This window comes from Megalops cyprinoides, chromosome 10 (assembly GCF_013368585.1).
Source record: "Megalops cyprinoides isolate fMegCyp1 chromosome 10, fMegCyp1.pri, whole genome shotgun sequence".
NCBI classification, from domain to species: domain Eukaryota; kingdom Metazoa; phylum Chordata; class Actinopteri; order Elopiformes; family Megalopidae; genus Megalops; species Megalops cyprinoides.
In genome coordinates, this window is record NC_050592.1 from 24,185,612 (window position 1) to 24,207,515 (window position 21,904).

Below are 21,904 nucleotides of genomic sequence, written 5' to 3' on the forward strand. Positions count from 1 at the left end.
TCAATATCAATTCCATCCTGGCTGAAAGCATAACAGCGAACAGGCAGTGAGTGATTCCCGCAAAGTCAGTCAATCAGTCAAACTAATTTTATTTGTTACAGCACTGTCACAGGGCACTGATAGTCCAGAGGGAACTGAAAAACCAGAAAACCCAGGGTGAACTGGGGAAAAAAAGAAAAAACAGAAAATTACTGCCAGACACCGGGAAAAGGCAGTCAAGAGACGTCTGCGTGTAATGAGGAGAGGTGGATGATGGCTTTGTGTAAGAGTCTGTGGCACACACTGACCCACAGAAAGAGGGGCATAAGCATAATGAATTTCCAATAACTTTGCTGCTTTTCTTGGCTGGACCCAGCTAAATTGCTTTCAGTGGCACCCGTTTTAACGCAAAGACAGCAACGACTGAGGATGGTTGCAAGTGCAACTATGGATGAAGCAAGTGAGGCGGTGAAAACACCACCATTCCTTCATGTTTTTGATAAAGATTTTTTTAAGCCAATTCATCCATACAGACCATTACAGGTGAGCAGGACTTCTGAAGACTCGCCTGGGAATAATAATAGCCACCGAAAATTATTACACAAACAAACAAAACATTAATTATTTAAATTACGAACTGATTACGAACAAAATAAGAACTGGATAAATGTTCTCAAAGAGCAGCAACGTCTGCATTTTGAAACTGAAACTCTGGGGGAAGTGTCCGCTTTGCCCAGTTTGGACATACAAAGCCACACACAGAGTAGACCAAACACTTTGCCTGTGTTTTTCTTTTTCTTTTTTTTTTTGTCTGAAACTATCCCAGTTGTGCTCTAAGCTGCAGAAGGCGCTCTACGGTAGGGGACAGCCTCCTTCTCTTCACGTAGTGCGCCGACCCACGGAGACTGATGCAATCTCCGGGCCCTACCAGCTGAAGCCGGGGGACAGCACTGGAGCGCGCTCCATAGCAGTGATAGATGGCAGAACGGATTGTGTTTGTATGCTTATTTATACTGCAGCCCTGCTTCTATATTTGGAGGCCGGGTTGCCTTCCTGGCCCTCTAATTACTATGACCTTTCTCTACTAATTTTAGTCGATGCACACAGAGTCCCTTTAATTAACAGTTCCTCTGTGCTTCAAATTCACGTCCCAGCCTGTGGTAATCCAAAAGCCAGTCGACTTCCACTTCGACCCCAATTCTATAGAATTATATATCTAATATTAGTGCTTAAATGCTAGTCAGCGCGACAGTCTATGAGAATAAATTAAATGCCAAGGGAGGTTGAGAATCCGCACCATTCGCAATGGCTATCTGTACTTATTACTTATTTTATTTATTTTTGCTCTCTGCTAAAAGAAACAAAACTATTAGCAGCTTTCTACCTGAATTGCTCAAGAACACGTAATATATGCAAAAAAATTATAACAACAATAATTTATTCCTGGTTGTTTTTTAAGTCTTGGGAAAAAAATAATCCTCCTCTCTCTCACTTGCTCATGGTGGAGTCTGACTTTGCCCAGGTGAGATGTTTTGGAGATGACAATGCCTTACCTCCACTTGGCAATCAATCTCTCAAATTGACTTTCACTTCCACTGAGACAGCGAGAGGAGAGGTGAGACGTCAAACATGCCACATTTACAAATATGATATGAATATCTCCCTGCCACAGGCGCATCTGAGCTTAACAATATTTTATAAATGTGCTTCAAGGAACCCATTTACTTGGTGACGATGTAAGGGTTTTCAATAAAATGCAGTTTGGGGATTTATGGCATTTAAAAAGCATGCAAATAAAGTGCTTCTACCACATGCTGTCTTTCTCAGGAATTTATTGGATTAACTATTTAAACACTTGGCAAACAGCCTCATACAGAGCTTACATTTTGCAAATTATTTACTACATTTATACAGCAGGATATTTATTCAGGCCACCTGGGTCAAACACCTTGCTTAAGGATACAATGGAAGTGCACTGCCTGGGAATTGAGTCTGCAGCCCATTGAGTCTTCGTTAAGCACTGCAACACTGCTGCCCCAGGAAATGACAGCCAGCTCCACTAACACTGTGGGGCAAGGACTGAACCCAAACATACACATACGCATGTGACCTTTTCTTTTCCTACTCTGGTCACGGTGCAGGTCATTAGCCTATCCAAACCAATAATTATGAAATTAGTGAAATCAGTGCAGTGAACAAGCTCACTGACAAAAGGTAAAAAGGTATGTTAACTGATACTAAAGAGACCTTGACAATCTGAAGGAACATGGCTAAAACATGTATGCATAAACTACACAGCTTAATACAGGTACTGACTCTAAAATCAGCACTGATAATGTGAAGAACTCCTTAGCAACCTGAAAATGTCTAATTAGTTGTCCATGTAGTTTTAAGTCAGTCCTCTCTGTGAACCAATATTGTCTTCTCTGGTAGCCAGGCATTAAAAGATAGCAAGTAACCGTGCTGAATATTCATTCTGGTCACCTATAGGCTAATGAAATGGTTTTAAATAGCCTTTTGAGAGACATTCAGTAATGATATGAGAGGTGCAATGTAATCAGTATTGCCTCCTTGAGAAGTTATTTCAGTGTAACAAGTTGTTTCTGTTTTATAAAACCTGTCACTCAGAGTAGGTGACAGGGAATTTCATGCTCGAAATAGAGACCCTCAGTAAAACACATTTCAGCTTTCCATATGAAAACATAGATATGAATATTTTACACTGACAGCTCTGTCACAGATGCTGTTCGCAGCTGGCCTGAGAGAGGCAAAGGTGCCGTTGTTTTGGAAATTTTAAAAGTGAGGAAGGAGTGAAACTACATAAACCCCTAATGGCTGGAGCTGTCAATCACAGACTCCTGTGAACCAAAGAAAAGATTTACACAGTACAAAAAAAAAAAATCTGTGTTGGACTCAAAGCAGTGAGTCACTGATGGAACATGCTATCTAAGCTCATTTTGAGGTTCATGAAGTCTCACTTTCCTGTTACTAGTTATAAAACATCCAAAAATAAGCACAAAAACCAAAACAAGAAACTAGAAACCAATCAAAGCCTTTTCTTCTTTTTCTTTTCTTGGTGGCAAACATCTGAGAATTTTAAATGGCAGGGCATTTTGCTCATCTGAAAACATCACAGGAATGTTTATGTATTATGAATATATCTGACTGAGTGGACTACAGGGGTAAAAGCTACAGCAAAGCTTCAGCATTGCTTTTTGGGGCAGGACAGTCCACTACAATGAATAGCCTTTATCAGATGGAGTGTGTAAAGTGCATACATTCGTAAAGTCTTAAGCAGAAATGGCAAATCAAATAGACGCTGAGGCAATTACTCAGACTTCACCATTTAGCAGAAACCAAGAGGGTGAATGCCATCACTTTAATACAGTTTTTATACATAAAAAGATTTGTAGGGACAGCCAAATGGAAGGGAATTCATTAGCCTGGCAAGTTAAGTCAAATATACTAAAGGGAGGCATCTGAATGAAGCCAGTGAGTGTGCATTTATTAGAATCACAAGCCCAGGTTATTTTCCCCATTGCACTGTAATGACTTAGTATGACTTACATGGTGTACTTAGGATACTATCACATTTCCTGAAAATGGACCAGTTTAACATTTTCCTGACCTCTTGAAATGCCTTTAAACTGGTAATTCTACAGGGGCGCATAATAGCCGACATGGTGAGGTCTCAATGGGAAAAATACATATAAAGAATATATGGGTAATATATCTAGGTGAATGCTGCAACTTTTAACCTTTGAGATGACATTGGAAAATGAAATCACAGGGCAAAGACTACGCGCGCGCATGTGTGTGTGTGTGCACGTATTTTTTTAAAACAAAAAACAAGGGAATTTTCCATTTCTATACAGCACCCTAAAGTACTTGTACTCATGCTTTAGCAGATTTAAAAGATTTCAAGAGGATTGCAGCAGACAGCAGAGAGATCAGGTAATTAAGACCCGCCTGTTGGCTGTGACAGCCTTGTGAAATGTGTGTTTGTGTGTGTATGAGTGAGAAACAGAGAGAGCGCTTTGGCATTATGACTGTGAAAGACAGGAGTTCTATGCTGGACAAAATATCCTTCTAATATTGTGCGCTTCTAACGGTGTTGTCTCCTTATGTGGCTTTTGCATGTGCTGTACCCTGCCTCACTTGTAAGTCACGTTGGATAACAGCATCTGCAAAATGAATAAATATGAATGTAAATGGCTCTGTTGTGTTTTGTACCATCTACTTCTTCAAATGGCATTAGATGGCACATGCATCCGAGACAGAATGTGATTAAAACTGCAGTGATCAATGGCTCCCCAGTGGCTCAGTCAGCTAAAATGCTTGATGTGACCTCTGACCGTCTGTAGGCTGAGCTCTATGGACCGGGGTCATGCCCGGCTATGTCATCCGACAACAACCACCGGGAGCCCACAGTTACAGCTTAGTTACACTGGGGGTAAGGGTGGGTAGGTCGGCCAGGTATACATGTTGGCACGTGTGAATTTGAGGATTACATTTGTTATACCCTGCATTTCTGCACAGATTGGGTGAAAAAGGGGAAAAACGCAGAAAGAAAAAAAAAATAAATAAGTTTATAAATCACAGTAGTAAAACTTTATTCAGCCTAGAACTTGTTCTATAAGGTGAAGTGAACCCGACTGCACGACTTCCAATCTAAGGTCTGAGCATGTCCATTTCTGCCTATTGCCCGGGTCTGATCTCGACTCATTAAAAACGGAGCGCACTCCTGCCCTAATTTCCTTCCTCTGCTGGATGAAAACCGACCTGGGTCCAGCATCCCTTTACAGGAAGGCTGGCTGCTCGGCCCCGCTGATCTGGACTGCGTCAAGTGGCCAGGCTCACGCTTGTTCCCCTCTCAGAAAAGGCGGGGTGCAGAGGGGCCCCGGCCGTCCCGGCCCAGACCACCCCCCACCCCCCCCGCCAAGTGTCCCGCTGCCGCCTACAATCGGCTGCACCGCTTGTCTTCCCCTTGTGATCTCTGCCTCGCGCGCCCTTCAGCATGCTAATCCGCCACGCAGTCACAGTGCGGCCATTGTTCCGCCGCAGCGCCCGGCGCGATCCCGCCGTTAAAAACGCGCCCTGTTTGCTCCCGCGTCCCTGTGTTTGGCTTTCTCCCGGAAAAAAAAAAGTTTCAATGGTCTCCTTTGAACAGTGATGCTGAAGGGGAAAAAAAGGGCTAAAATTTACTGCAACAAGATAAATATCCTCAATTTGCCACTGAGGCGACTGGCCTTTGCCATACAGAGATTCTAATTACAGAGTAAATATCTGTAATCTTATAAAACTCCCATTGTTCCCCCAATCGGCCGCAGCGGAAGGGTTTGCTCAGCCCTCCCCCCACCTCAGCAAAGGTGCAGTAGAGGACATGTTGACTTAAGAGAAAGCGCTTGGGAAAGTAATCATTCAAGTTGCAAAGCTGACTTCATGCAGGGTTTTAATCCTTTGGTGGCTTGGCTCATTCAGTGTTTTTTTTTTCTCCCTTCATTTACAGACACACACACACACACACACACACACACATACACACACGCACGCACACACGCACGCACGCACGCACGCACGCACGCACGCACGCACATGCACAGAGCTCTGTTTGTTGACGTTGCATCACCTGAAGGACACCGGCGTCAGAGCGACGTTTATCTAGCCAGCTCCTTTCACGGGGGGACGCCGGTGGAGGATTCAGATTAGACTAAAAGCACATACAGGAAGAGAAGTGTGCTGTTCTCTGAAAAGCTGGGTGACGAGCAAACACACACACACACACACACACACACATACACACACACACACACACACACACACACACACACACACACACAGGAGAATGGTGCGCACGCTGTCCTCAGTTTGCATTTCGCTTGCACGAGAGGGAACGTTTTTCATGCTGACATCGGTCGAGGCGCAATTAGCGCCGCGGTAACCCCGGCATCACTTTTCTGTCCTCCGCCCGACCGCCGGACGACCGCGCGCCCAAAGCCGCTGCCGTCCCAGCAGAGGAACACACGCGCCTATTCACGGATCCTCACCGTAAACCGCCGCATAAATCCCACTCCATCCCTGCTTTTCCACCTAAACCGTATCAAATTAAGGAGCCGGGCAACGCGGCCAAGATATGCAGCTTTAAATCCTGGGAAGGCTGTTTTTCTCCGCAAAGACAGGACTTTCATTTCTCAGTCCTCCCTCTGAGTCATCTCCTCTCCCGTCCCCGTGCGGACAACCGCAGCTGTACATCAACCGACCCTGAGCGTACATTCGGAAAAGGTGTAAAAAAATGGTGAAGGGCAGCGTCACCGTGACTGTGTTTGACCGGGTCGGGGATTTTGAACACAACACCAATGCATGTGCCAGATTGTTGCCCACTCTCCCTCCGCTCCGCCCACAGCTCTGGCCTTCCACAGCCTCACTCTTTCTGCCTCTTAGCCAGAGGAGCGCTAGAGTGTGGCCTGGTGCAGAAAGGTGAAAAGCAGTGCTATAAATGACACCCGTGCCTCAATAACGCACCACCAAATTTCACAACCCTCGTTGAGTGTGTGGTTTGGACTCTGAGAACACTCCTGACTCTGGCTAATCCCTTCAGTAGGCTACAGCGCAGAGGTCTTTCAGGGATATGCACACGAACCAACAAACTCCCGCATGAAACACGACAGACATCTGTTTTTACTACACAAATGCAATCGAACTGACACATTGGTCACCAAGACATTTTTGAGAACTCTTGTGAAGTCCCTCTTGTTCTCAACCAACATAAATGCCTTGGTGCACTGATGATGGCTTCAGGGCCGAGGAATCCGTGTTAATACTCTTTGCTGGAGAGAAGAGGATTGAAGAAAAGAAGCTGAGAATGAGAGTTCGCCACATTTTGGGTGCGGACCTTGCTTTTAGTGGTTTATATTGAGTCTTGTCAGTTCAGTGCAGCTATTTTTCTTTATTAACCATGGTAATTTCCCATTACTGTTCTTTCAGGATTTAAATCATGCGTTTGATGCAGAAGTTCGTTTTTCATCTGCATGGCTGTTGCTTGGGGTCCTCCCTCCCTGCACGAAGGGGAGGGTTACTGTGAAAAGCATCGGTCCACAGGACTGTTACTGCAGTCCGTGTCTCAGCCCACCACCTCTCCTCAGAGGCCCTGGATTTTCAAGAGTAGTGAGCCTGCTGCAGTTCTCCATCAGAAAATCTAGCACAATGTACGTGTCTGAGTTTAACCGTCTCACAGGTGTTGAGTGCGCGGTTCAGTGCGTTTCACAACCAGTGAGTGCCATTTCTCTGAAGGAGTTAGTTACATTAAAGACAGCTGGAAAGGAAGGAAATCTCTGGAAGCTAAAGGGTGACCACGTTCAAAAGGCCTCTACCTATCAGACAAAGCACCATCCTTATGACAAACCCATTCAAACACACCAGAACAGCTTGTCCTCTTCATATGCTAATGTCAGCTGCAGAAGGCAGAATGCAATCATGGAGGAATGAAAGCATATTTTTGGTTAAAACACGCTTTGGGCATATCCCGCTACACTGTCTCGCCACAAAGGTGTAGAACGCCCCAAGGTTGATGGAATCACAAAGAAAACATTTGTACACATTTAGTTACCCCACAGTTAATCTAAAAAAATGCACCTGAAATATGTAATCTGTGTAAGGGAATAAAGACACTCTGTTTCAAGAGATAAGCACTGTTCCAAGAATTCACACCGTACATTATAATTTGCTCTAGCCAAGGATAATATGATCATTATTGCTGCAATTGGGATGTTTTACCCGAGGGATCTGCAATATTTACCTGGAATAAGCGCTATGAATAAGTAAAATAACGAAGCCAGCAATCTTTCAAGTGAAACGTTTAGAGGCTTTATTCTTAAGAAAGATAATGAATTCCTTCAGCTAAATTGTTTGTTTTTTTTTTTTTGCCTGGACAGTATATCTATTCACATTCCGTAACAGGTTTTCCTCAGGCTTTCAGACGACAGCTAAATGAGGAAAAAAGATAGAGCTTGCTTTCAAGCTGTGAGTCAGGGGCGAGGGAGGGGTCACGTAACCAAAAAGAGCTTTTTTTTTCCCAGAAGCACTCACAGTACTCTTCTCTCAGCAAAAGCTGCCTATCCCAGAATGCCTTTGGCCACCATTCTGAAAACACCGCCAGGGTCATCGATCAGCGATACCCCTGGGGGTCTTCAACCTGGCACTACACACAGGCGCCACGGGGACTCCGTGAGACTCCTGCCTCACACGGCTGAATAAACGCCTTCTCCGTGACCCCCCCCACCCCCCCAGAAACTTTTTTCCCCCCTTAAATGCACCTATCAGCCCATTTCCTCCCAACCTTTGAAAATCCCCTAATAAAGTTACCAGGATTAGAAGCGGCCATGTGACATGGAAAACTGGGAGCTAGCTCAGCATGAAAAAACACGCCGGTGCCAGCTCTGGTGGTGGGGGGTGCTGGGGGAAGTTTTAGGTGGTCTGGCCACAGACAGATTGGTGGGATTGCAGCACCACAAGCCCCTGAGTTTTAACCGCCTGTGGTTATTTCCACGAGGTAAGACCAAGGCGCTGCACTGGGAAGGGGGAAACTGAAGCATCAAACACGCATGCCACAAAACAAGCTTTTTGTTTTCAAAGAAAACTCCACTTTACACCCGTTCGCTGACCGGGGCTGAAATGAATATGAAACGGGACAGACATGGCCTGGTACAACTGTTACAGGGCATATCCAGAACTGCAGCAGCCAGTGTGGGCGGCAATCTTGTCCCTCGGGTAAAACTAGAACACAAAGATTGTACATATTTAGCGTAATAAGCTGGAACACATAGACTGTATGGCATAATAACCTGGGCTACACATGTTGTATATATTAGCCAAAAGAGGGCTTCTGAGGCCACTGTGAAAGGTGCCTCTGAGCTCAGGAACGACCACGACGAGCTCCCATAAGGTGGACAGGTCTGTGAGTGAGGGGCCTGGCTGATCCAGGCTTTGCGGCCTGCTTTAGGATAGCCTTTGACTTGAGTGCGCTGCCCCATGGCTCCTGGCCCTATGGGAATGCGGTGTAGAGAAGGGGAAGGCCAGTCCCGGCTCCCGGAGGGAGGGGCAGCGTCACCGCTGTAATTGCCGCGCGCTTAATCCCGTCGGCTTCCCGCTAACGGCTTAGGGGGGACGGACAAAAGGTCGGCTTTGGAACTCACGCACCATTTCTTAATGGAATCCTTATCAAATTGACATCAGAGTCAACAAATCTAATCAGATTATCCCCCGCTCCTTAGGCCTATTGTCATTTTTTAAAACCTTCTTATTAGGTTGAGATATTACATTTTTCATTTAATTGAGGGCTTAACACAATGAGCAAAGGACAGGAAAACAGCCTTGTATCCCTGGATCAAGTCACCGCCAGCTCCGACTGGACCTGCATCTCCTTCCACATCACTTTTCTGAAGGAATCTAAGATCCTGCATGAAAGAAGTCACTGAGTATAAAATGCCTGGTCTTTTCATGGCTCAGTTTAAACGTTTTGAACACTCCCTGAAAGAAAAAACAAGACTTTTAATGCACATGTAAGAGAACTGTTTACTTTCAAAATGTGTTAGATTTTTGCCATCGATTCTGGATTTTTTGAGATCACTGTAACCTGTGAGAGTATTCACCTCATAGGAGGCACAACGCAAGAAGATATAGAGAAAGAGCTAGGAAAGACAACTGTCAATAACTGGAATCTGACCCACTTGCGCAGGGAGCTGGCAAAAAAACACAAAAGACTGATTCTGGCCAAAGCTTACGTCCCATTTTGGGGAGGGGATCACCATCCTCCTTTGGGAGAATTCCAAAGAAGACCCCGAACCATTCCTCCCTTTGGGCAAACACCTGTGCTCTTCAGGGAGTAAGGCTGGGATCTGTGGGCTCTTGTGCCTGGAAAAGAGGGTCTTACCATGGCTTTACTCCAGCTGTACTCCAAGGTTTAGGGCGCTTATATAACAAGTGCTGGCTTTTGCTGCCTAACTTCACGGAGATCTCCCGAAATTCTCCTGCGTTTGTTTACCCTGGAGAGGGCTATTGTGAGCCAGCTGTTCTGTGCAAGGCGATCAGATCCCTCCAGAGATCAGGCCTGAGATCTGCAGGAGACTGGAGCTTCACTCTGGAAGCCTCTGACAGGCAGAGTAGGAGGGTGCCTGTGAGGGCCCTGGGCATTGGTGTGGATGGGAGAGATGAGGAGAGGGCGCTGGGACAATGAAAAGGCATTCTATTCACCCCTAAGCACAGAGGGGTCCTCTCCAGCAGAGCCACACGCTGTGTGCTCGTCCCCATCCGTCCTGAGAGAGACGGCTCTCCGGTGAGTTGCGCTGGAGGGGAGCGCTGATGAGGTAGCCGCCCCAGCGACGGCTCCAGGCTCTTCGGCCGGCCCCCGTGGGGACAGACGGCCCCCTGGAGCACGTCTCCTCCCCCTGGGGGTCAGGAGAGGGGGTGTGCCTCGACCAATCGCCCCAGCTGGGTGCCTACAGGCCCCAAGGCAGAAGCTGCTGAACTCTGCAGGGCTCCTGCATGTGGGACCCACGCTACATTAGGACACTGCAATCAAGCTGCTCCTACAGCAGGCCTCTGCTGTGAAGCAGCACTAAACCCACCTTTCCCACCTCCCACCTTCCCTCAGGGACCAACAAGGGGACAAAGGGCTGAGCTGAGAGTCCCATGTTTCCCGGGACAGGACTGGGTCTGTTCTTCCCTATTCCAAAGACTCCAAAATGGACAGAAAGCTCAGTCAAAAGCTTGGGAAGGGGGTCAGGCACCTGCAAATCTTGGCAGATCCTCTCTCCTGGACCTGCATTCGCAAGCAGCCCAATTCAATCTTTGTGGCAGACACTCCAGCTTAGTATGGACTCTGTATAGTTTGCCTGAGAGTGGTCTGAAGAGTATGTGTGTGTGCATATATTAGTATGCGTGAGTGCATTTAGCATTGAAAATACCTTATAACTACGATACATATGCGTTTGTATGTGTGTGTTCCCACATGTGCGTCTGAGTGTGTGGACACATTCACTGATTCCTCTCTCATGGCGGTAGTGCCACTAGTACATCACAGGTGAAGCAGATTCCATTTTAAGCAGAGAGTCAGAGGCTGCCAGCCCATTAGCTGCCCCCTTCATATATACAGTAAGTGCTGTGTTTTGGAGCCCATCTGGGGTGAAATAACTCAGGCCTGTCTAAGGGGCTCCATTAGACTCCCAAAAACAGCAGCAATAACAAAGCGTCAATCTCCACTGAGGCACCTCTCTGTTTGAACTGAGCTAATTAAAGGGAACCCACAAAAAGACAACAAAAAAAAAACGTGGGTTCGGGGGTATTTTCCCTTCTGCCAGGGGAAAAATATTTATGGAAACGCCAACTGCCGTGTTTGCGTGATAAGAGAAGCGTTCTCATCCTGGGTGGGGTGGGGGGGGGGGGTCGTCTGGCCGGGCCAGCTACCGAACGCGTCTCATGCGGCGGCCGACGGCGGAAAAACGCGAAAAGGAACAGGCGGGCGATTCGTTTTGCTCCTGTCACGGCCCGCTAACCGCTAACAGGAGCGCTCGTGTGGATTTACGGTGAAGGGATGGCCGGGACCTGCAGTTGCACAACACCTCTGAGGACGGGATTTTCCTTGTTGAATTCGCGGCGGCTTTCAGAGCATGAGGGGAAGCTGCTCTCACGCTCGGAAACAGATTCGTGACACGCTTTTTTGCACGTGGTCACATGGCCAGCACCTGGACGGTTGGGAACGCCGCCCGTGTCACGGATGGTTCGCGTTGTTCTCGTAGCGGCGGTGGCGTAAATGATGGGGCTGCGGGGGCGCTCGTGCGAACGCGTGACGGATGCGTCTGGAAGCCCGACGCGACGGCCTTACGGTACCCCGCCGCTGCCGACCGCAGCTCTGCGCCCTGCGGATGAGCACGACCACCATCCATCATGCAGGACCAAAGGAGCCAATGGACGGAGCCGGAAACTCTTTCCAAATCACTTGGCGTTGTTTCCCCAACTGCTTTGTTGGACTGCTGTATTTTTGATGGATTCCCTTTTTTCTTCCTACTCCCAACTGGAATTTATCACGCGGGATAAGCCTGCTCAGAAAAGACAGACATGCACAACTTAAAACAAAGCAGGGATCTGATGTACGATGTATCTCTAAGTGCTGAGCACCAACTGCTGACCACTGAAGAATGAACACAGAGCGCTGGCTTCTCCTGGACTTGCGGTGTTTTTAAAGTGTCCATTCACAGAAACACTGCTGAGTTGGATTCAAATAAGGTAACGCTAACTGAACCACTGCCTTGTGATTCTGCTCAGCTCAGAGTTATTAGACTTTAACAAGACCTAGAAAACCTCTGCTAGGATCACTGCTCTACTGACAAGGTTTGAGTAGCGTAAAATGACAGCCACACTGTACTGTACAAACCTAGTCAGCAATAAATCACTGCTGCATTTAGCTTCTGCCATTATAAACACATTCACACTCCAGTGCTGACTGGTTATATCCCACAGGAAAAGTCTCTATATCACATAATAACTTTCATCATGCCCATAAGAAGGTAATTCTGGCACATTAGCAAACAAATTACTGTCACAACAAAATCCAGCATTCACTCTGTGTGACATAAGTGGTGGCACCTTAATTTGAACTGGGCTACGTGGTGAGATATCTGGACTAAGACCAGTGTGTTTACAGTGCTAACTTCTAAATGGAGTGAAAGAGAGCTTGAAGAAAAAGGGAACAAGTTCATACCAAGCTAGCACTTTACACACTAAACACAGATCTCACCCAGTGAGCGCATTTATATTAAATCACCAAGCAGCGACAAAGCAATGAGTCGGACTCATAGGGTGAGATGAATGTGTGGATTGAAAACCGCCAAAGCCTTGGCTAATCCCGGCCCTCTCCCTGGGTGGTGAGCGGGGCTGACTCTCACCCGCCGCCCTGACAGCGAGAGGCGCGCTCGGCGGGGCGGGGGGAAGGTTCGGGCGGGCAGCACCAGGGCCATCGCTGAGGGACGGCTCCCTTCCCCTCCTCAACACAAATAGCGGGGCCGCAGCCACACACAGGCAGCTGGCTCCCCGTACCACACACCGAGGCGGAGGGCCACGGCTCCCCGGATAGGGTTACTCTGAAAATAACGGAGGGGAGAGGAGCGAGGGAGGACTGCCTGGATGAGTCCAGGTGAAGCGTCTCCGCAGGACTGTAGCACTGGGAGGGGGCGATGACCTCACACTGAGCTGAGATCAGGGCTCTGGAACGGCCGTGGGACCTTTCCCATGACATCATCGATGGGGGCTGCAAACCTACTTGGCTGCTGTGCTAGCCCTGTGAGGTGAAGTGGCTGAACCTGGCGTGTGCTTATTTACCTGCGTGTGTATGTGTGTGTGTGTGTGTGTGTGTTCCTCACAGCTCGGTGTGAGGAACAGCCCTTAGGCCTGTTTCTCATCGGCGCCCCCCGGAGGGAGGACTGACTGGCCAGTGTACCCTGCTGCACCAAGGGCTCGGTCTTAGCCGAGCAAACACAGGCTCTGAAAATAAACCGATACCATCGCATCTCAGCAACAGCATCCCAACGGTCAGCAGCGGTAAACAAGGAACCCCACGGCGCGGTCTTCCTGACCGCGTGCTTGTTTGGTTGAATACTGTTGCTTGGGAAACAGCAGGCCATGAAAAAAACAGAGGAGAGGCATTCGCCTGGACACAGAGCAGCTGAACAGCAAAGCAAACTAACAAAAGCCTTGGGCAGAGCCAGTGATGAGCGGTTCTCAAACCACTTCTTTCAGAACAAATTGTGGAAGACCACGCTGTACACTAGAACATCACAGCATATCTGAACGATCCTGTATTAAAATGTTGTGGACTTTTTATCACATCAACACACATTCCATTCACACACTTCTGTTCATCAATAACAATATCAGATAGCAAAAAATGGTTCCTTCAAGCAAACCATTTAACTAGACCACAGACTACAGGTTGGAAAACACTGATTTTGGACCCTAGTGTAAGACTACGAAAAATACAAGTTTATGAATCTACCCCAAAACCGAGGGCAAAGTCAGGCATGGATGCAAAAAGAAAAGAAAAACATCACCACTCCTAAAAGAGTGACATTGCAGAAATATTGTATCCCATTCCGATAAAAAAAAATAAATTAATAAATGAAAACGTTCCAGATTTATCATTGTGCCAGTTGTGCTGCCTGTGGATGTGAAGCTGTTCACTATTAATTATTAATTCAAATGTACATCATGCTTAAAACCTATCAATATTATCCATTATGGTGTGTATATATTACAGCGTGTATAGAGTATCCCGCATGCTTTCGGTAAAGGGGACAGGAAGCAATGGGATCTGACGGTCAAAGCCGCTCTCACCCGCATTCATCAGGCTAATACGCCTTTTTTGATATCCTGTCCTTTAATGTGTTTCTCTAATATCTCTGCATTAGCGAGAGAAGAAGCAGTCCTGTCCCTGCTGATGAAGGACTTATGGCTAAAGCACAAGCAGGGCTCTTGCTGAGAGGAAACTCTAGATCCCTTGTCAAAAATACCCAGGGAAAGATCTGCCCTTGAAATGAGAAAGGAAGCCCTCTAAATGCACCCCATGACTGAGTGCAGCCTGATGCAGCGCTGACAGTCACCGCTGCCGTTGGCCCTCAGCGGAAATTGGTCTTAATTGAAAGGACGGCACATGTCATGTATCTGATATCCCTTTGCTTAGAGAGGTACTCCAGAATTAGCTGAAGACCAAACGCTTGCACTTGATGGAGGAGCTGCAGGAAACTACAAAGGAAATACTAGAGGTACTGTTGTATCCTGTCCTTTTGAGTCCTTCATCCCCGGAAAAACAGACGCGCAAGAGCACAGACACACATGACCAACCCACACACACACACACACGCACGCACTCACACACACACACTCACACACGCACGCACTCACACACACACGCACGCACTCACACACGCACGCACTCACACACGCACGCACTCACACACGCACACACACACACACACACACACACACACACGTCTCCAAACCGCACGTCTCTGTCGGTACGGCCCTGCTGCTCCCCGCTCGGATAGGACTTTAATAACGCGCAATCGCATTCAGAGCTTAATGACTTCATTGTCCCGTCCTGAGGAGAATCCCAGCTGGGCGGCCACGTGCAGCTGATTACCGCGCGGCCTGACGAGGCCGCACTGTAAACAGCGAGCGCAGGGGACCATCACATCCGAAAGGCCCGGTCAGGGGCGGCGTGACGGAGGCCTTCATCCTGCCACAGCCTGACAAACGCAAAGCAGACAGAGGCCTTTTTGTGTTCGGTTACCGCTCACAGCGTCCGACTCCAGCAGACCCTGCGCCTCACACAGCCGCACGCGCGAGAGAAAAGGCCGGTCTGCCAGCCACAGTGAAAGGAGTCTAAGTCTGAGATAAGCAGCTCATTAGGCCACAGCCACTGGCCCACAACCACGAACTGGGCTGCACTTTAGTTGCTACCTTTGTGAATGAGTGTAAATGAGTGTGTGTGTGTGTGTGTGTGTGTGTGTGTGTGTGTGTGTGTGTGCGCGTGTGTGCGGCAGTTAGTGAGTGTGACATAGAAGTGTGTTTTAGGTAGGCATAAAAGAATATGAACATTTGAACATGCATGTGAGTATATAAATGCATGTGTGAGTGTGTGTGTGTGTGTGTGTGCGTATGTGTGTGCTTGTGTTTGTTTGCTCTGAAGGACAGCTTTACTGTGCAATATGGCTTTTACTGCAGTGAACTGGGCCAGATGGTTATCACAGCAACAAATGTCATCTTAATGAATGTGTACTTAATGAATGTGATTTTAATGGTAGCACAATAAAAGCACTGAGTAATGCAAAAAGTAATTTCTTTACCAGTCCCAATCAAAGCATGAGCAAAGAGACAACTCCCGACAAGAGCTCTGGCAGCAATCTGACTCCAAATGGTTGTATATTAATGTCAGTGCGATGCCAGTGTTACTGCGCTGGTTTTACAATGTTGATATAATGAGCCTCCATCTGCCATAATGGCCTCACTCAAATGGGACTTTCGGTGCCACCGCCATCAAATCCCTAATTACAACACTGACAGCGACCTCATAAATCAACATCATATTTGACACCGGACCTTCAACAGTCGTAAAATCAACAACTCCTGCACTTTCTTAGCTGTGTCCTCAAATGTTGAGAGAGAGAGAGAGAGAGAGAGAGAGAGAGAAAGAGAGAGAGAGAGAGAGAGAGAGAGAGAGAGAGAGAGAGAGAGAGAGAGAAGGGGCCAACGGGTGAGTAGTGCAGAGCAGAGAGGGAGCAGAAAAGAGGCAAAAGAAAGAGATGGAAAAGAAAGGAGAAAGAAAGGGGGCAGAATGAAAGGGAGGGACATAGTAAAAGAAGAAGGAGAGAAGAAGGGAGGGCGGAAGAGAGACAACGGGAAAGGGGAATGTGGGGCCTGATGTCACCATTCCAGAGAAGGAGCGGTAAAAGTGGAGACTAGAGGCCACAAACAGCACTGTGCGGCCCGCTTTAGGCCTGGAGAGGTGTCAGGACCGGCCCACCGGGACGGCACTTAGCCCAATTACGTCATTTGGAGGGCTGCTAGACCGAGTATTACAGGAGCAGGGCAGACCTGCGAGGTGTGGGGGCTCCCTGGGGGAAAGGCTGGGGGAGCCTGGGGGGTCCTGGGCCGGTTAGCAAGGGACCAATCACACACGACAGCTGCAGAGACCCTCACCTCTCTCCCAGACGTGCAGCTAACGACAAATAAAATGAAGTGTTTTCTAAAGTTTTTTAAAATCCCAATTTCAGATATTTGTGGTATTTGTATTTTTATTCCATTCAGTGGGGACATTCATACAGGAAAATAAAGTGAACCAAAAAGAAAAAAGAATAATATTCACTTCAGTAACATACCGGTCAAATGTTCACTTCCTCACGGTATGCTAACTGCTGTCCTGGAAAGTGCAGTATGGCTGACAGGCTGCTGAGCTGTGTGAGAGGCAGGCAAAGACTGCTCTATGCGATCGCTATCTCAGAGCTGACTGCACTCTCAGGGGCTCTGACATGTGTCTAAAAGAGAGGAACTGCAGAGAGCGCTGACTTGGTAACAAGACCTGTTCTCTGAATCTCGCACACACACGCACGCACACACACACACGCAGTGCTTGTCCGGTGGACATGGAGCCAGACCGGGGGGGAGGCCGGGGGCAGCCCTGGGGCAGATGGAGCAATTATCAGAGAGCATGCTGGGCTTTTCCTGTCTGACACGTATTCCGGCCCCCATCACTTGAACCTGGTGCCAAGAATAAGAGTAATTAAAGAGGGAATTATGGACGGGGATCTGCTGGCAACAGCCAAAATAGAGAGAGGAGACCAACAGAGATTTGATTTATCCAGCTAGCCGAGACCAGTCCGGGCTGAGCGCGGGTCACCCCATGCACACAAACACAGAGAGAGTGAGTCAGAGCCGCGAGGGGTCCAGAAATGCTAAAAACATACGCTCGGCACACCCAAACTGAGCGGGCCTTTCACCACATTAGAGCGCTTTCCCCTGTCAGCAAGGGGGAGCCCGGCTCTTTGCACCTCATTCACATGATAGATCACCTGACGCCAGTGACACGCGTGTGAAGGAGGGCCTTTTTCGAGCTGGGAGCCACACTTAGAGACATTTCAAAATGCAATACAAATTAGAACTGTGCATATACTCGCAGTCCAAAAAAACCTCACAACAGTTTAAAGCAATTCCACAGGGAAGAAAAGCACACAGGGAAGGAAGCACTGCTCGGGCATTTTGTTGATGTGTTTACGGTACCAAACCGGACTTTCAGCCAGAAGAGACGCACCTACAGTTCTGCTCAGCTCTTGAAGGCTCTACCACCTCATTAGGTTGTATCCTCAGTGATATGAATGGTCTGAAACGCAATCTGTTCAACGCTCTGAAAAATGACGATTTTGTCTGCAGCGCTACATTTAATTAGACACAGACAGCACAAGAGCAGGTGGTTTCTGTCAAAAGCTGTCAAAGACTGTCATTTTCCTGTGCGACTTGGACTGAGAACAAACGCAAACCCCATCTGAATCAGACATGATTCTGTTCCGTCCGCGCAGCTGAGAGCCGCTCGGGTCACGCCGAACGTGACGGTGTGAGAGTGAGCTTCTCAGCTCCTCCCAAACGAGCTGTCCCAGGACATGCAGGGAACAAAAAATACGACTCCCAACTAAATGATTCCTACACTGTCAGGAGTGCAGGACACAGCCCAGAGGCACCGTCTATCATCTCTGATCACAACAAGGAGCAGGAGAAGAGACAGAGTAGTGCCACAGACAGCACAGCACATTTCAGAGGACAGCACCCCTGGACGGATCTCCGTTCCAACAGTGACAGCTAAAATTACAATCTGCTCAATTTGGTTCTATTTTTTTTTTCTTCTTTTTTTCAAAACTGCTTTTCAGATGGAATGAGCAGACCCTAAAAACAGCCCATTGTGGCCAAGAATAATTACACTCTGTTCACTATGACGGAGGGAGAGACAAAAGAGAGAAAGAGAGCAGAGACTCGCTCCTACTTTCACTGCACTGGTGAGATTGTGTAACAGGTTGTCAGTACTGGCTTGGCTTGTTGAAGGTGTTGTAAGACATATCCGGCACAGTTTTGGGTTCATGTTCAGATAAGTGCCAGGTCAAAGTCAGGACTTTGCCAGTATTGACTCTGGACATTGTGAAGTACGACAGGGAGAGAGTGACTGGGCCTGTGTGGAAGGACACTACACCATTCCTGTGAGTAACGCTCAGCACATAATGGATATGTACCAGTGTGCTACTGAGGAGCCCAAGTCACTAGACACTCCACAAATCACTCCTCTCTGGCCGACGGTGTCACAGCGTGTAAACAGTGACAGAGTTGTCCGATCCTGCAGTGGCCAGTCAACCCGGGACTTCTGGGAGGGGAGGGGGCTGTGCGTGTCAGGCACTGACCTGCCTGTAGGTGCCCTCCATCAGCGTGTCCAGGTTCTGCAGCGGCGCCGGCGTCTTGTCCTTGAAGCGGGTCAGAAGCCTGCGCTGGATGGCCCGGAACTGCACCGCCCTCTCTGACAGAAGGTCCTGGTACTTATCCGCGCTGACCCGCAACTGCAGCATGCAAAAAACAAAACAAAACAATCACACAAAAAAAAAAAATTGGCGCAAACTTGGTCCACTGCAAATGGGGGGGGCCATGGGGCCAGCAGAGAGAGAGAGAGAGAGAGAGAGAGAGAGAGAGAGAGAGAGAGAGAGAGAGAGAGAGAGAGAGAGAGAGAGAGAGGCTTTTTTGGGCCTGGGCTCCTGAGTGTCCCAGTCAGGATTTTCCACCTCCTTCCACTTGCACATTTTTCATTTTATCTGCGCACATGGAGTGCATTAGGGGCGCAGGGAACATAAAAGCCTGCTCCAGACCCCAAAGACTGTCAGGTGCGGCGCGGTACCAGCAGCCAAACCGCCGCGAGTGCTCGCTACATGTTAGACAGAGGGGAACGAAAACAAGAATTCCAGTCAAGGAACATTTGTGAGAATAGCGTGTTGGCCTGTTCTGGCCCAGTTAGAGATGGCTGACCCTTCCTGTCGTTTCACAATCAGAACCGCTCAGAGGGACGAGCTGCAGACACTGTTTAAATCTTTGTATAGTCATGCATGTTAAGAGCACAGACTGTGTGTCCAGCTGCTCCTTCTAACCTGCACGGATCATGGCACGACAGCAACCAGACAAAGTGCATTTTTGTTAAACTGAGGAATTACTAAGGAGTAAAAAGTGAAAAAAGAAAAGGAAATGCAGGTTATCGCTTTGCCCCAGATGCACTTAATTGGAAATGAAAAAATAATAATAATCTTGGTTTTATTGCCCTCCTTTAAATCTAAATGAGCCCTAATTGACTGAGGGTGCTTCTGCTACAGCAGCTGAGCTCAGCTAGAACTCCAGAGCACAGAAGCTACAGTACTACAGAGCTTTGTTTTATGCACAGCTCCTATGTTGAACTTTGAGACACAGGGGGTCTGGATAATGCTGCTAGGTACTCAAACACGGGTGAACATATTTGCACATTTAAGGCAACAATTTAGCAGTAATTCTTCTGAGCTCTTCTTGTCAGTGGAAATTTAGAGAGTCTTTTAGGGGGCAAATGTCACCCTTGGAGGCCTGAGGGCTTGCTCTGTGGTGTTTCAGGTGTGGGTGGGCACGAGTCAGTGCGGCAGGCGCTCACCTGGAAGTGGTGGTCCACCACCTCGAAGTACTCGGGCAGAGGGATGGGCCCGGAGAAGCTGTTGCGGAAGTCTTTGACTCCTTGTTTGGCAAAGTGCTTGTCGAAGCGCTGCACCAGCTCCTTGGCCACCAGCCAGATATCTTCAAAGGTTTCACTCTGGATCCTGTAGCGCTCTGTGTGTGTGTGTGTGTTAGAGAGAGAAAAAGGGACAGAGGGAGGGAGAGACATGACAGGGTAACTGTTGGCCCGTTGTCACTTGCTGATTTCATATCTTCAGTTTCCTGTTTTTTTCCAATGTTCATGGAAAAAAAGCTTCTGGAAAAAATATCCTTTTCAACTGGAATAAAAGACATTGCTGTTTGGCTATTAATTACATCACACAGTTAACAAAGCCTACCAGGGCTTCACAGGCATACACCAAACAGATTAGCACTCACACATTTCTCACAGGAATACATGTTAAACCTATCAATATTTTCATACTCCAGCAGAAGAGAACTATGCAGTTATCTCTGTCACTGGTTACCTTGCTGAGTACTCGGACAGTACTGCACGAACAGCTGGATTTTAAATTGATCCCAGCAGCGACTTCAAACTAAAAGAGCACGGGCCAGGGTAAAGCAGGACTTAAGTGTGCATGATATTCTTTGCTGTTGGCATTCGCTTTAATGTGAAAAAACGCTCTTGGCCCAGCAGTTCAGGTTGGATTTTAGAGTTGAGCTGGAGGAAACGGAGGCCACCTGTTCATGTCGTGTTACCATGTAAGGAATTATCGTGAAAGGAATGTGGTTATTACTTTCTTGGTTTTTATAAAAACTTGAACCTTTTTAAGACTTTTTTCCCCCCTTTTTCTGTGATGGGGACGAGTTGCTCAGTAAGACGAGCAGGGGGAGGAGAGAAAAACTTTATTACTCTCTGAATGAGGCATAAGTGTCAGCCTCTATTCTGTAGAAAGTAGCTAATCTCCATTTTGTAAGTAAAATGGTGATGACCTCTGACCTGTATGAGTTGAAACGCACCCCATGGGCACACCTGGTATTACACGGGAATACCATGGGCGTGAGAGAGAGACAGATTTCAGGCTTATGCGTGTGAGCTATGCTAAGTGAGTATGTGTGTGTGTGTGTGCGTGTGTGTGTGTGTGTGTGTGTGTGTGTGTGTGTGTGCGTTTGTGTGTGAACTCACGGGATGTCTTAGAGGCCAGCACAGTGACCGTGGACCCAGCAAGCAGCTGGAAGGCCAGCGCGTTCCCCTCCTTGTCTTCGCACTTCTCCAGGAAGTCTTCCCCAGAGCGAGGGAGGAGAGGGAGGAAAAAGAAAAGGAGAGAGAGGAGAGTTAGCAGCGCCAGTGTGTCCCACCTGCCGGTCCGCTGCACTCCCGCCGTGTTCAGGGAGGGGTACGCGCTCACCGTTGTTTTGACAAATCTACAAAAGCAGGGATGACAGACAGAGATACGGACTCCCCTCCAGCCCTTATCTACCGCCGGGACGCCGGCGAAGGTGAACTGCGCACGACCGCATTGTTCTTTATCTGTCCAGGGTTATTTGCTCGCCACACATGCGCAAGTTTAGAATTTCTTTTGTTTTTTGTTTATATACACAATAAAGGTCTGAGACGCGATTCCCAGGGACTGATATCCATGCTCCCACGGAGTGGAGCCGGGCGAACGGAGGCTCTGAGGAA

At 47.9% G+C, this 21,904-nt stretch overlaps 1 protein-coding gene across 1 annotated transcript in view; it reads right to left on the reverse strand.

Moving 5' to 3' along the window:
• bbs9 (Bardet-Biedl syndrome 9) overlaps positions 1 to 21,904 on the reverse strand; it is a 109,161-nt gene that overhangs the window by 32,843 nt on the left and 54,414 nt on the right. Inside the window, exons 17-19 of the mRNA XM_036539557.1 lie at positions 21,407 to 21,502; positions 20,222 to 20,394; positions 18,966 to 19,118 (exon numbers count right to left, since the gene is read on the reverse strand). Of these exons, the coding sequence (XP_036395450.1) occupies positions 18,966 to 19,118; positions 20,222 to 20,394; positions 21,407 to 21,502 (422 nt within the window). The remainder of the gene's footprint in view (positions 1 to 18,965; positions 19,119 to 20,221; positions 20,395 to 21,406; positions 21,503 to 21,904) is intronic.